Raw genomic sequence first — 12,827 nt, forward strand, 5'->3', positions numbered from 1 at the left:
CACTCCATCGCTCTCTTATGTGGTTCATATCGAGGGAGACATGACGCCATCCTCTGTACCCCTCCAGCTGTCCCCTCCACTATGAAGGGACATTAGCATTTCAATGTGACAAACCCACACTCCCTACCTCCCTCACCCTCCCAACATGACATCATTGCACACATGTCCCACTCAGCTCCACAAAGGCTGTGCTGCAGCCAGGAGAAACGACGTGTGTGTACGTTTGTGTGTGTGTGTGTGTGTGTGTGTGTGTGTGTTTGTGTGTTTTAGGGTGCAGAGCGGTCCATGTATGTCAGACATGTGCGGATTGACAGAACAAAGATGAGCTAGATAGGATGAGCTCATCATTTTACATGCAGCCTGATGACGGCCGAGAACGACTGTATGATTAACGTCATCCTAGTTGAACAGTTTATTGTTCCTCTATCTTACAGGACAGATAGCGGCAATATGTTACTTTGATCAATCGCTGTTTCAGCCGTGCTGTGTTACTGCAATATAGGGACTATAAACCCTCCTGTAATTTAGGCCGCATTCACAATTCCACAGAGATGTGTCGAACTGCCTCAAAATAACATGTGATAGACACTAATCTATGTTCACCTACTGACAGAAGCGCAGCTTTCTCTGGTTTGACACTTCTAACAGCAAAACCTGCCTGTGCACACCAAACAGTGTGAAGAGTGGCAGGTGTGGAGAGCCGCTGTGCAAACTGCTTTGAACCAACTCTCTTCTATCATCTGATATCCATTTACAGTAGCCTCTGCATTTACATACAAACTTTATGCTCAAATTCTTAAACATCCATGCCCCAAAGGATCCAACTATCACACTAGCAAATGAATTTTAGTGAAAGAATCACTGAACAGATATTTTGTACAATATGGAGGGGTTGGTGCATATTAAGTGTGTTTCCAAAGCACCATTGCTCTGCATTGCCTCATCACTCTGTGTGAAAAGGTGTTATGTTAAACACCTGCAGTGCACTCTGCACACATATTGATAACATAATCTCCACAAGACACCATTCTGCGGAGGGAGAGAGAGAAAGAGAGAGAGAGAGAGAGAGAGAAAGAGAGAGGGACAGAGACAGGGAGAGCTGGGGCAGGAGAGAAAAGCCAAGAGCAGAGGAGAAGAAAGAGAAAGAGCCTTTGTGATTGTTTTACATCTCAATGACCACAGGCTGAGAGAGCATGAGCACTATGTCATACTGCGGGTCATGGCTCTCATTCTTCCCCCGCGGGCCCTTTTTCTCTGCTTTCTTTTCCCTTCATCGCTTCTTGTCTTCATGATGTCATCCTCCTAATCCTCCTTCTACCCATTCTGTTGCTCTAAACACATTAACTACGCAAACAAAAAGGTGGGAAAACAATTAGCGGGTTTTGGCTGGTCCCTGCGATGTATTCTTTTAGCTCGCTGCAGCAATAAATCTCACTGTTGATCCATTACAAGTTCTTAAAATCCAATTTGCATTTGCCTTTCATTTGTACCATGCGTGGACTTGAATACTTTAATACCTGAGAGCCCGCTATGCCTTTGTATTCATCTGCAGTGCACACACTGTTATCAGGGGCTTTCCCTTGTACACATCTTCTGTATTCAACAACGTACTTTACAGCCTTTACCCAGCAAGTATACGTCCATGTCTTTACATCCCTATTATTCCTATTAAATCACATTTGCATCTTTACTGTGTATGATATCTGTACAACACCCTCAACATGTTACCCTAGAAAGGGATGTTGTCATAAACTCATTAACTTGCCCACACCTACACACACACACACACACACACACACACACACACACACACACACATGCACATCACTTCCTCTTTGTGTCCAGGTGGATACACACCTCTTAGCTCTCTGCCCTCCTTCATTCGGCGGACCCTGATCTTCAGCCTCATGTCTGTGTCTGTCTGCAGGTCCGGCCAAAAACAGTCCTCCACTGGGGCAATCACCACATCTAGAGGCATCCCCCAGAACACTGTCCCACTCTATCACACACACACACCGATGCAAATGCTCTGGTTCTCCTTCCTTCAGGGATAAAGCGATCAGTGTCACCCGCTCCTTGCTGCACAAAACTGACAAACAGAAGTGTTCTCCTTAGGGGGCAGATTGAAATGAGACAACAGTCTGAGTGTAAAAATCCAAAGCTGAAGACACTGCTGTTGGTGTCCAAGTCCAGCTGTTCCAGTGTCCAGGACCCAGTACAATAAAAACTAGTCCAAAACGCCTGTGGACAAGCTCCCTAAGTCCACTGCTGCCAAAATCCCATGCATCAACCACAAAAATTCCCAAAATGCTCCTGCGTCAATATTTAGTAATTCTGCGGTTTTGTGAAGAATGGTCGCCACACAGAGAGCAAGAGGAAAAACAAAAGTGAGCAGCCTGTAATGACTATATGTAAACGCAAGCTGTAATCTGCCTGCAGCTGGTTTACAGAATGTCTGTGTGTCTCTCTCTGAGCGCCCTCTCTGTCTCTTTGAGTCCACAGCCAGAAGAGCAGCCCACTATTGTTGTGCTGCTTCACTCTCCCTGTCTCTCATTCGCTCAGTCACTGGCTTACACTCCTCCCTCTCTCTCCCTCCCTCCTACTCTCTCTCTCTCTCTCTCTGCAAAGAGGATGACGGAGCTGCACTCTCTCCTCGAGCTCTGGGAGTGAATGAGCTCACTTGCCTTGAGCTCAGACTCTACCCTCCCTCCCTCCTTCCTCCTTTGCTACCTCCCTTGCACCCTCCCTCTCTTGTGGAGCCAGAACTCCGTCATAGCTAATGTCTAAGGCATGTAACCACATTCCTTACTCACCCAACAAATATGCAGCCACCTCAGGGGCCTAGCTGCGAAACAGACCTCTATCAGGGAAGGATGGAGGCTAAGACACAGCTATCAGACTGTTCTGCACATACTTACACACTGCTACAAACCTGATTAGTCTCTATACTGTAATTACAGAGAAGAGAGGAAAATAAATAAATATGCTTTACATAAAAAAAAACACACGTGACACAGAATTATGCTTTTCAAATATTTTTTTTACTGTAAGAGCTTATTTTAGATTATGGTATATCTGTTATGAATCCTAAAATGAAATCATATACCTTCCATAAAGCTATATAGTATCCCATATATCAGTATAAGCAAAAGCTAAATGCCTTCAGTAGGTGGATTTCCTTAAATGTATTGTAGCTTCTAAGCACATTACATTGCAGGTGGGGGATTAAGGCTGTCAGTGTGTTGAAAGCTGATTTGTTTCTGAAGGTGAGGGAATGTGTGTGACTTCACCATGTTTCCTGCACTGGTTCATGTCTAGCGCGCATGTGTTTGCACACTGTTCTTGTCGACGAGGACGAAAAGCATTGGAGAGGGAGTAGGGGAAAAAAAAAAAAAAAAAGAAAGCAGACAAAAGAGGAAGGGAAGAACGGGTGACAAAAAGACCAAACAAGCTTGTGGTCGGCAACCATCACCCATCTGACAGGACACAGACTTCTGGTACTTTACTATGGAATGACAAACATGTTGGACACAAGTCCAGCTATGGAAACAAAGTAGCTCAGGATTTAACACGACCACGGGACTTAATGTTAAATCAACATTTCTGCTTTAAACACAATATGGAAAATTAACTTTGGACACACTGGACAATTTGGTTTTGCACAATAAGCAAATTCATGAAGCACCTAAAAGAAATAAAAAGTCATTGTAAATGTGTTATCTGGTTAGTAAGAAGTTACAGAATGCTTATAAAATGTACCTTCCAGACTCGGCCAGTCAAATGTCCTTCCTGACTGTCTGTTCAGTCTCAGGTTGAGACATCACGGTACGCTGATTACATTCAAACCAGGTCAGATGGGCTTCAAGTAAATTAAGTCATCGCACAGTGAGCCCAGCTCCAAAAAAAGGCAAATAAGCTTATACAACATGTCTAGCTAGGGGCCCAGCTGCATGCTGACTGACTCACCTCATCTCATCACTGCAGCCCCCTGAACGATCACACAGGGGTGAGAACAGCCTTACGTCACCCTCTGTGCAACCGTGGGTCACTGAGAGAGGGGGTGGGAGAGGAAATAGGCCACTTGGTGATGATGAGCATTGTGAAAAAAATCCAACATTGGTTTTGGGAGGCTGTCAAACCACAGACACACACATTTTATCCCTCACTTGCAGCTTCATGGAGCAGGTGTGGCGCTCTACAGTGGTCAACTGGGTTCACTTCACTTCAAACCAAGTGGCCCATCTCATCGCCCAAATCCGCACTTCCACACTTTGGTTTTTTTTCTGTCTGTGTGGCTCGAAGACATAAACCAGCTTTGAGACATGGGACTTCCTAACACCTGCAAAGCCAGCACACTGGAGGCAAACAGCAACAAAACAAAGTAGCAGCTGGTTGATGTTTTAATGGTCAAACTCGTGTGAGCTCCTAAAGCAAAACCCGAGCCCCCGTTCTTTTTACACCCTTTTGCTCCTCCTTCAGCCCTCAGCAGGGTAACAAGGCTCAGAATAGTAGGTGTGTTAATTAGAGGATTACAGTCAAGATGCTATAAATGACAGTCAGGCCTGTTTTATTGACTGCACACGTGTGCCCTGCTGCGACAGAAATAAGTGCAACGGTCACTCCAGGCACCCCCACCTCCTCTGACACCTCTTAGATTTAGAGCATGCCTTTATGGCAGCGGGCTTGTTACTGGGACAACGCTCAGTTTACACACCCATACACACACACAGAGACCGGGCAAAACAGACGAGGAGACAAGTGGAGATGAGTATGAGATCGTGGTGTAAGACAGAAAGAGAGAAGCGGTGTAAAGGTCAAAGGTGACGAGGACCTCAGAGACCAGAACAACATGAGATAGTCTCTCCAGAACATGATGCATTATGAGGTTTTGTAATTGCAAATATATTTTGTATTTAATTATTGAAAATTACAAAATGACATGTAAATGAATGAACATGAGAAATTGAATCTCTTTTTTCTCTACATCTGTGCTGGAAGAAGAAATCCTCTTGCTCGCTCCACTTATTTCCTGTCATATTGTGATTGATATTTTTATTTCTGTTTCACCACTAAACAACCAATTACAATTTATGGAGGAGGATAAAGCCCTGAGAAAAACACCTGTGATTTCTAGCTCAATAAATATAAATGATCTTTTTAGATAGCTAGTTATTGTGTGACACAACAAAAAACTAATCCAACACTTTCGCAAAAGCAGAGTAAGAAGAACTTCACAAGCCATTTTTAAAAAACATATATACAGATTGGGACGGAAATGGCATCACAATATTGATTTCACAGTTAAAAATATCAATAGAGGAACAAGGCAACAAAAGAGGTGACACATTAATGGTTTTCATACCCATGTATTTTTCACTCTATTTTATGTCAGGGCCTGTCCCTGCTTTCATCCAAGTGAGACAGGCAGCGACAGGAGCGTTATCCTATACCACAGATCATCTGTCAGCATATCACAGGAAAGAGCGACGTCATTCTCCACATAGGGAAGGGTGAGATGATGTCGACCGTGAGTTCATATGTGTGAGTTCACAGGTACTGAACCCGCGTTTCTGTTGCTAATGCGCAGGATCAAGTGTGTGCTGCATTGAGAATGGGGGAAGAGCAGGTCAAGGTGAGATGAAGACACGGAGAGTTGCTAAAGGGGTAAGGATGGGGGTAGACACTTATTTGCACCCATATGTGCAAACACCAGCACATGTGCTCGTGCACAAGTGTGTGTGTCTGTACATGCGCTGATAGCATTGGCTGTCAGGGGATCAGTAACAAGGCTGCTCTTACAGTGATGTCATGCCTACAGGAGAACACAGCTGCCATGCTTGGGGGGTGAGGTAGTCACCAAGAGAGTGAGACGGGGGGTGGGGGGGTGGATGGAGCAATTGAGGGTGGGGGGGGGGAGGTGCTGGAGAAGAGGAGAGGAGAGGGAGATTAGGGTGAGGGTGATGGAATTATTTGTGACTGAATCTATAGGGAAATGGGAGCTGAAATGATGTTGTCATATTGCCCATTATTGATGCAGCGCCTAGTGTGTGTGTGTGTATGTGTGTGTGTGTATGTGTGTGTGTGTGTGTGTGCCATACAAATGTCAAAATAGAAAGATTATGTGTGTTTCAATAGTCGCTCCTCATTGTTGTGTCTTCCTATTTGCCTTTAACAGAACTCCTCTCCTCCCTGTGCAGATAAGCAGAGGAAAAGTGGTAGGAAGTGCTTTCTTGTGCTTCTTGGGTGTAAAGAGCAGGTAATGTGCGATTAAGGGAGCATTGATGCTCTATTTGGTCGTGTGCATGTTCATGCATGGTGTAGTTTCATGTCTATCTGCACAGCCTGGAGGGAGGCCTGCTCACATCAGTCAAGCAGCAGACCTCCTGCCCTCCAAACAGCTCAGCACCCCGGAGGAGCTCAGCACCCTGGGGCTACTGCACCAGTTAATCAGTGTCACCGGTAAGAAATTAGTTTACACTCACAGATATATACACTCACTCAAGCACATATACAAAGACAAGCACACACACACACACACACAAAGAAGAGAAGAGGGTAAGCTATCAAACACACCAAGGGGGGCTCTCAGGACCAGACGGGCCCTCATAAACCAGATGAACTACTTAAAAATCCCAGTTGGAGATGTTCAGCGGTGTGTGCGCGTGGAGAAAAAGGGGGGTAAAGGAGGCTCTAAGGCCTCAATATTAAATGCTGCTGGCCACCTCAGGCATGTGCTTACGGTATGTTTGCATTCATATAAAGCCTGCACATTTGCTTTGTAAGAGTGTGAGCATGAAGTGATCATTAATTTTAGTCCATAGTGAAACGGTTCACAGCTGTTGAGTAATGTATGTGAGCACTAAAGGCTAAATATGTGAACAAACAATGCATATTAGCAAAATGTGGAATGAAGAGTGAGTATGTCCCTGTGAAACGTGAGAGTGCACATTCAGCTCAAATTTCCACTTTCCACTTGAGCACGACGGATGGTTATTTCATTCTAAATGCTAATGGCCTGAGCTGGGTCGCACGGGGTTTCTTTGCAGCACTCGAAGAAAATAACCTCACGTCGCTCACTGTCTCTCGCATGTTGAGCAGCCTGACACACACATGGCAGCAGTGTAACAACAGCATTGCTCCGACAGAGGGGAGCTGACAGCGGATCAGTTTGTTTTTAATGAGCTTTAACCACTGCTACATGTGGACTGACAGGCAGGTCTCAGATCAGTTCAGTGTTCCTGCTCTAATTAACACACCTACTATTCTGCTCCCATCAGTGGAGCAGGCAGGTTGACAGACACGCTGTCCTCACAATAGTGCTTTAAGCCATGCCATCTGGCCCTCTGTTAGTTACACACCACTCATTTGCCAGTGTCTACTAGCATCTTGCCTACCTCTCTCATCATTTGCTCAGACTATACCAGGTACCAAGTCTGTCCCTGTGGTTATGTAGCCAAAACATTAGAAACGTCTCTTAAGAAAAGACTGCACCACCCAATATGAGAATTACCATCACAGGTGTTCCCAGAAAAGTGGCCAGTGAGTGTATGTCTGTGCACATTTCATACTTCTGCATTTAGTCCAATGAGATAATATTATCCTAAAACTGAAAAAATTCTCTCGAAGGCTGATACCAAGCCAAAGTTTACAGACATTGTGCAACTTTGACTCATTCAGCAGTGCCCTCTCGCACACAGACATACAGCAGAAGTAAGGCGTTACACCCTGGAGGCTGTATTTGGGCGTATAGGCCATAGGGACAGTGGCTATCGCAACACCCGCAGTCAGCTTCCCTGCAAACGAAGCCCCTGGAGACTGTGTATGTGTGTGTGTGTGTGTGTGGATGTGTGACATACATCACGCAGCAGTGACATCACTCCGCCAGCTACAAAAGAACAATGGGGAGGGGATGATGCGATGCTGTGAGAGGAACTGGGGCAAGCTGTTTCTGTGCGCGTCCTGCCAACGCCCTCACTTTCTAAAATATAAACACATACTAAGGCACGCGTTTGTTTACGTACATGCTGAGCTCCCTAGATGTCTCCCTTTTTCACCCCCAATGTAATTTTATCAGAAACAGGAAATGGTTACACAACCAAAAGGGAATTGGCCTCTCGTAGGCTGCATTCATTTACACATGTGTGCATGATGGATTCTTTGAGTGTATTTGTGCGTTGGTGTGTGTGTGTGTGTAGACGGGGAGATATCAAGAGGACCGGGAATAATCACAAACTACTTCATTTCTCAATCTGGGGCCTTGGGTTTGCCTGGAACTCCAAAATTAGCCTGTTGCCCTGGTGATGGAAAAAATTCTCCTGCCTGTATCAGGAAGCAGCGTCTGCCCCAGAGGTTGAGCCCAAAAGTTTGTGTGTGGTCAGCATGTATTTGTGGTAATAAGACCTCTGTTACAAGCCAGTGTACATACCAGGAAAAGTGTTAAACCGCCGAGGATTTAAACTCTCTGTTCTGCTACAGTTAACTAGTGTACTCCTCTGCCAATGAGCTTGGAAAAGAAAATCCCCTGTCCTTTTTAAAAGAAATGATTAGCAAACTGCACGTTGAAATAGATTTCCTCATCCTGTAACATAACTCAAAAGGCTGCCAAGAAATGCGATGCCATCCACATGGCAGAGGTGCAGTCTACATCTGATTAAAACAAATGAAAAACAACAAACAAACAAACACAAACATGGTAACAGATAATAAGGAAGTGGGTTTACGGCATACCAGAGATAAAGTGCATCAAAGACAGCACGGCGATAAACAGGAATCGACCATTGTTCCAGGGAATGATGCTATGACAGGAGCGGCAGTGGGCAGTCCGAGCATGAATGGAATCTGGTGGATGCTGGCCAGCCCCGGGTAGGATAAACTAGCATAATTGTTAGCTACTCCTTTCCCTTTTCTCCTGCCGTTGGAAATTTCCACTCCACATGTGTGTCAGAGTCATCAGGATAAACGCTGCAGTGGTAAACTGATGGCGCGGCAACCAAACTAGAGAGCATTTGGCCCAAATTTACCGGCGAAGCGGAGTTATGAGGTGCTGATGGGGGCGTAGTACGGAGAAAACGACCTGCTTCAGCGCGCTGCTCAACTTCAGCTCCTGTTGACCTAATGTGTTGACACTGCCTAGGTAACAGTTTAAACAAACTATTTTTATTCCGTGCTGGATGAATGCATATGAGGGATGAGCTGGGATGTTCAAAAGCCCTCTAGATAGATTTCAAATGCCACAGGACCCTGAAGGTATTCACTGTTATCATGCCTGTGTGCTGAACGTAAGGCGCTCCACAAGACATGTTTATACCCTGAAACAAAGTCTTTAAGAAACACTGTCACTAACTATCTGAATCATATTTAGGTATTATATGCCTCATCATTTGTTCATCATTTCTTATGCATTTGCTGTTGAAGGACATATTGATGTATGTTGTTCCTTCTGTCCATCTGTGCTTCCTTTGCGTCATCTGTACCGCTACTGGAAGCACTGATGTCTTAAGCACCAATCTTTATCTGCTCTACTTGGAATTCATGCACATTTCTCAAATGTGTGCACCCGAGGAGAAATGTCAACCCCGCCTTTGCATACTAAAGTATGTACGTATGATGTTGTTTCACTTTGTGTGTCCGAGTGTGTGTGTGTGTGTGTGTCCTTCAAGCAAGCAAGGGGTTCTGAGTGATGGAGGAGAAGGGGAAGAGGAGCAGGAGGCAAGCAGAGCAACGAGATCACGTCATGGTGGAAACATTTGGCAACGACTCACATAAACACACACGCCACACACGCCACACACACACACACACACACACACACACACACGCGCTGGCCTGTTTTTCTGTTCTCCTGTTTTGAGGGAAAGAAGGGGAAAATGACATCAAGCTCATCATGTGAGGCCAATGAGACAGACAGAGGAGGGGGTGAGAACACAAGCAGAAAAAGAACATTGTTACATAAACTCCATTTGGTACAGGCCTCCTCTGGGCCCTGTTACCATATTATGCATATTATGTGTTTGTGTGTCATCTGTTCATATGTGCATACGTGTGTGTGTTTGCTCGCTGGTGTGTGCGCAAACACTTGCACAATAAAATCATCAAGGTGTGAGGATAAAATAGGGGCTTATAACATACCTGCAGAGTGACTTGGAGAAAACGGAGCATTACATCACTGTGCAGCTCGGAGGCTTCTCAAAATCTGTAATGCTTTTCAGAGCTGGGAGGTGATGTCATAGATATTTTTGTAGGCCACTTGCTTTGACCTTTGTGCTCCCTCGGTGCGGGTTGGAGTGGGGCCGGTGTGTACGCGCCCTTATATATATGTGTGTGTGTGTGTGTGTGTTTATGTATCTACAGGCCGGGGTGAGAGCAGTGAGGCCACTGGCGCCAGATGTGATGACCGCAGGAGTCTGGGCCTAAAAATAGAGCTCTGTTCTCAGCATCGTGAAACAGAGGAGAGGAGAGATGGAGGAAGGAGAGGAAGGGGGAGGAAAACATGGGGGGAAAGGTAAAGGGGCTAAAGGAGGGATGGAGAGGAAGGCGAGGTCATTGAGAATAATGTGTCAGCTCTCCCTGGGGAAGGTGAGCTCAGCTCCTAATGGCACCACTGGCTCCTTCTCAATGAAATCATTGATCTGTTGGAACTCCCCACAGTGTAATGGAGAGGGGTCAGATAGAGGGGGAGGCAGAAGGGGCAAGGAGGTGCAGAAAGGGCAGGTTATAAGTGAGACAAGCGATAAAGGAAGTTGAAAGGTGGTAAATGGAGGAGGGGCGAACATGGACCTCATGTGCAACCTCTCTGACCTGCACTGTGGTCAATAACATCACGCCTGCAGGCAGAGAGTGGTGTCACTCAAACACTGTTTACGCTGCTCGACTTACGTCAGCCTGATCTTCATCACACAGGCATTGACAAAAACAATTCATCTTCCTGTGTAGCCCTAAAAGGACTTCAGATGGTGCTGTTGGCAGAGACTAGAGAAGAGGCAACAAAACGATGCTTGCTACAGTAGCGGTCCGTGTTTGTGTGAATGTGCTGCATATCTTTATACAGCATTATTCAGTAGGAGTGCACGCACATGTAGTCATGTGGTAACTGGGCTCCGACAACGAGAAGAAACCATAAAGAAAGACCTTCAGCTCCGAGGAGGCTGACAACTGCAGCACAGGTCGGTGCAGCGGTGTGTCACTGAATGAGATCCTGAGCCACACAGGCTCTGAGTGACACACACGCATGCATACACAGGAATAAATGTAGCCAACTGAACACCTCTACACACACACACACACACACACACACATTCAGGACGAAAAGTGGAGCATTACTTAATCTCTTCAACAGCTCTCCACCTTCTGTTTTGTCTTTTTCTTTTTCTCACACATGCACTCTCAAACATTGCCTCATGCGCGTGATCGCACTACTTCATATGCACATATTCATGCAGGCATGCGCACAGACACACAAAAACACACATTGACACAAACAGGCCTCCTTATGTAGCTGATTGGAATGTCTCTGTGAACGGCTGCATTGTGAGATTTGGCCTCCCATGATTACCTCACCTCTTCAGCTTTTCTCTGAATTGCGCACACACACACACACACACACACACACACACACACACACGCACACACACACACACACACACGCGCGCACACGCAGGCTGCCGCCCCGTTGTATAACAGCTCAGAAGAATGACACATAACTGAGTTGACCTTTGTACCTGTGTCTGTGCAGTCACACCCTAACTTGATCTCATCAAAGCCCTGGTGTACACAGCAGCTCCTGTGCGTGTTTCGAGTGTGTGTGTGAAAAAGGGAGAGTGGACAAAGAAAAACAAGCGACGCACCTTTCATCTCCTAATACCTCTCATCAGTGTGTCAACTCCACGTCTCGTACTGTTTGCTTTTGCATTGAGCTGTCAAGCTGACAGCATGAGAGTCGGCACGTTAACCTGTAATAACCTAAACTGCTAACTGCATTTACACAAGACATGCAAATACTACATATGAGAGCCATCATCGTATGTCATCATATTTGTTATATAAGCAACAATACATAAAGTGTAACTCAAAACCTGGTTAGACTTAGTTAGCACCCACTATGAAATGTTGAACAGTTCAAATCTCACCAAGCCTGTTTAGCAAAGTATGTGTGAGGTCATCTACATAACTATATATCTGAATTACATCTAGAGAATATAAGAAATTCTACTCTAAGAGCTAATTGTGGTGTGTAAGCACAGACACGGGTCACTGCGGTGGACAAGTGTACCAAGCACACATCCAGCATACGCCTTCATTTATCATCTCTATCTCGTTTCCCTCTGTGTCCCTTTTCTCTATTTTCTCTCTCACTTTGACCCAGTATTGTGACAGTTTAGTAATCCTGCAAAAAACACTGGCAGATGGAGCTGGGAAAGATTAGGAGCAGTCTTATACATCTGCAAACTCTACACACACACACACACACACACACGTTACATGGCTGAAGTAAACACCTTTATGTCTCTGCGCATTCATTTCCTCGTTCAACACCAGACTCTTCTCAGACCATTTTTATACTGTTTGTTTTATTTTCTAATATCAGTTTGTCAGTTTTCTTTATAGTACTTACATAACAAAATGAGTGTTGTGAATAAAATGCACTTGTATTTTTATCTCTCTTCATGTGCAGAACACGAGTGCATTTTCAAAACTCCTCTCTCTTTTCCCTGTTTGATTATTCTCCTTCTGTTCTCTCACTGCAGCTTCTTCTGCTAAAATTAGAGCATGAGGATCAGATGTCAGCATCAAAACATTTCACCCTGGCAGGCCTACATCAGAGCAGATGT

At 45.2% G+C, this 12,827-nt stretch overlaps 1 protein-coding gene across 4 annotated transcripts in view; it reads right to left on the reverse strand.

Moving 5' to 3' along the window:
* dusp8a (dual specificity phosphatase 8a) overlaps positions 1–12,827 on the reverse strand; it is a 39,391-nt gene that overhangs the window by 8,588 nt on the left and 17,976 nt on the right. The window contains exon 1 of one of the 4 annotated variants that reach the window (XM_026365807.1): positions 1,858–2,672. The exons of the other annotated variants lie outside the window; for them this stretch is intronic. Coding sequence (XP_026221592.1) covers positions 1,858–1,978 — 121 coding nt within the window. The 5' untranslated portion in view covers positions 1,979–2,672. Of the gene's footprint in view, positions 1–1,857; positions 2,673–12,827 lie in introns of those variants that run through there. 4 annotated transcript variants of the gene reach the window in all.

The sequence above is a fragment of the Anabas testudineus genome, chromosome 6 (assembly GCF_900324465.2).
Source record: "Anabas testudineus chromosome 6, fAnaTes1.2, whole genome shotgun sequence".
NCBI lineage: Eukaryota > Metazoa > Chordata > Actinopteri > Anabantiformes > Anabantidae > Anabas > Anabas testudineus.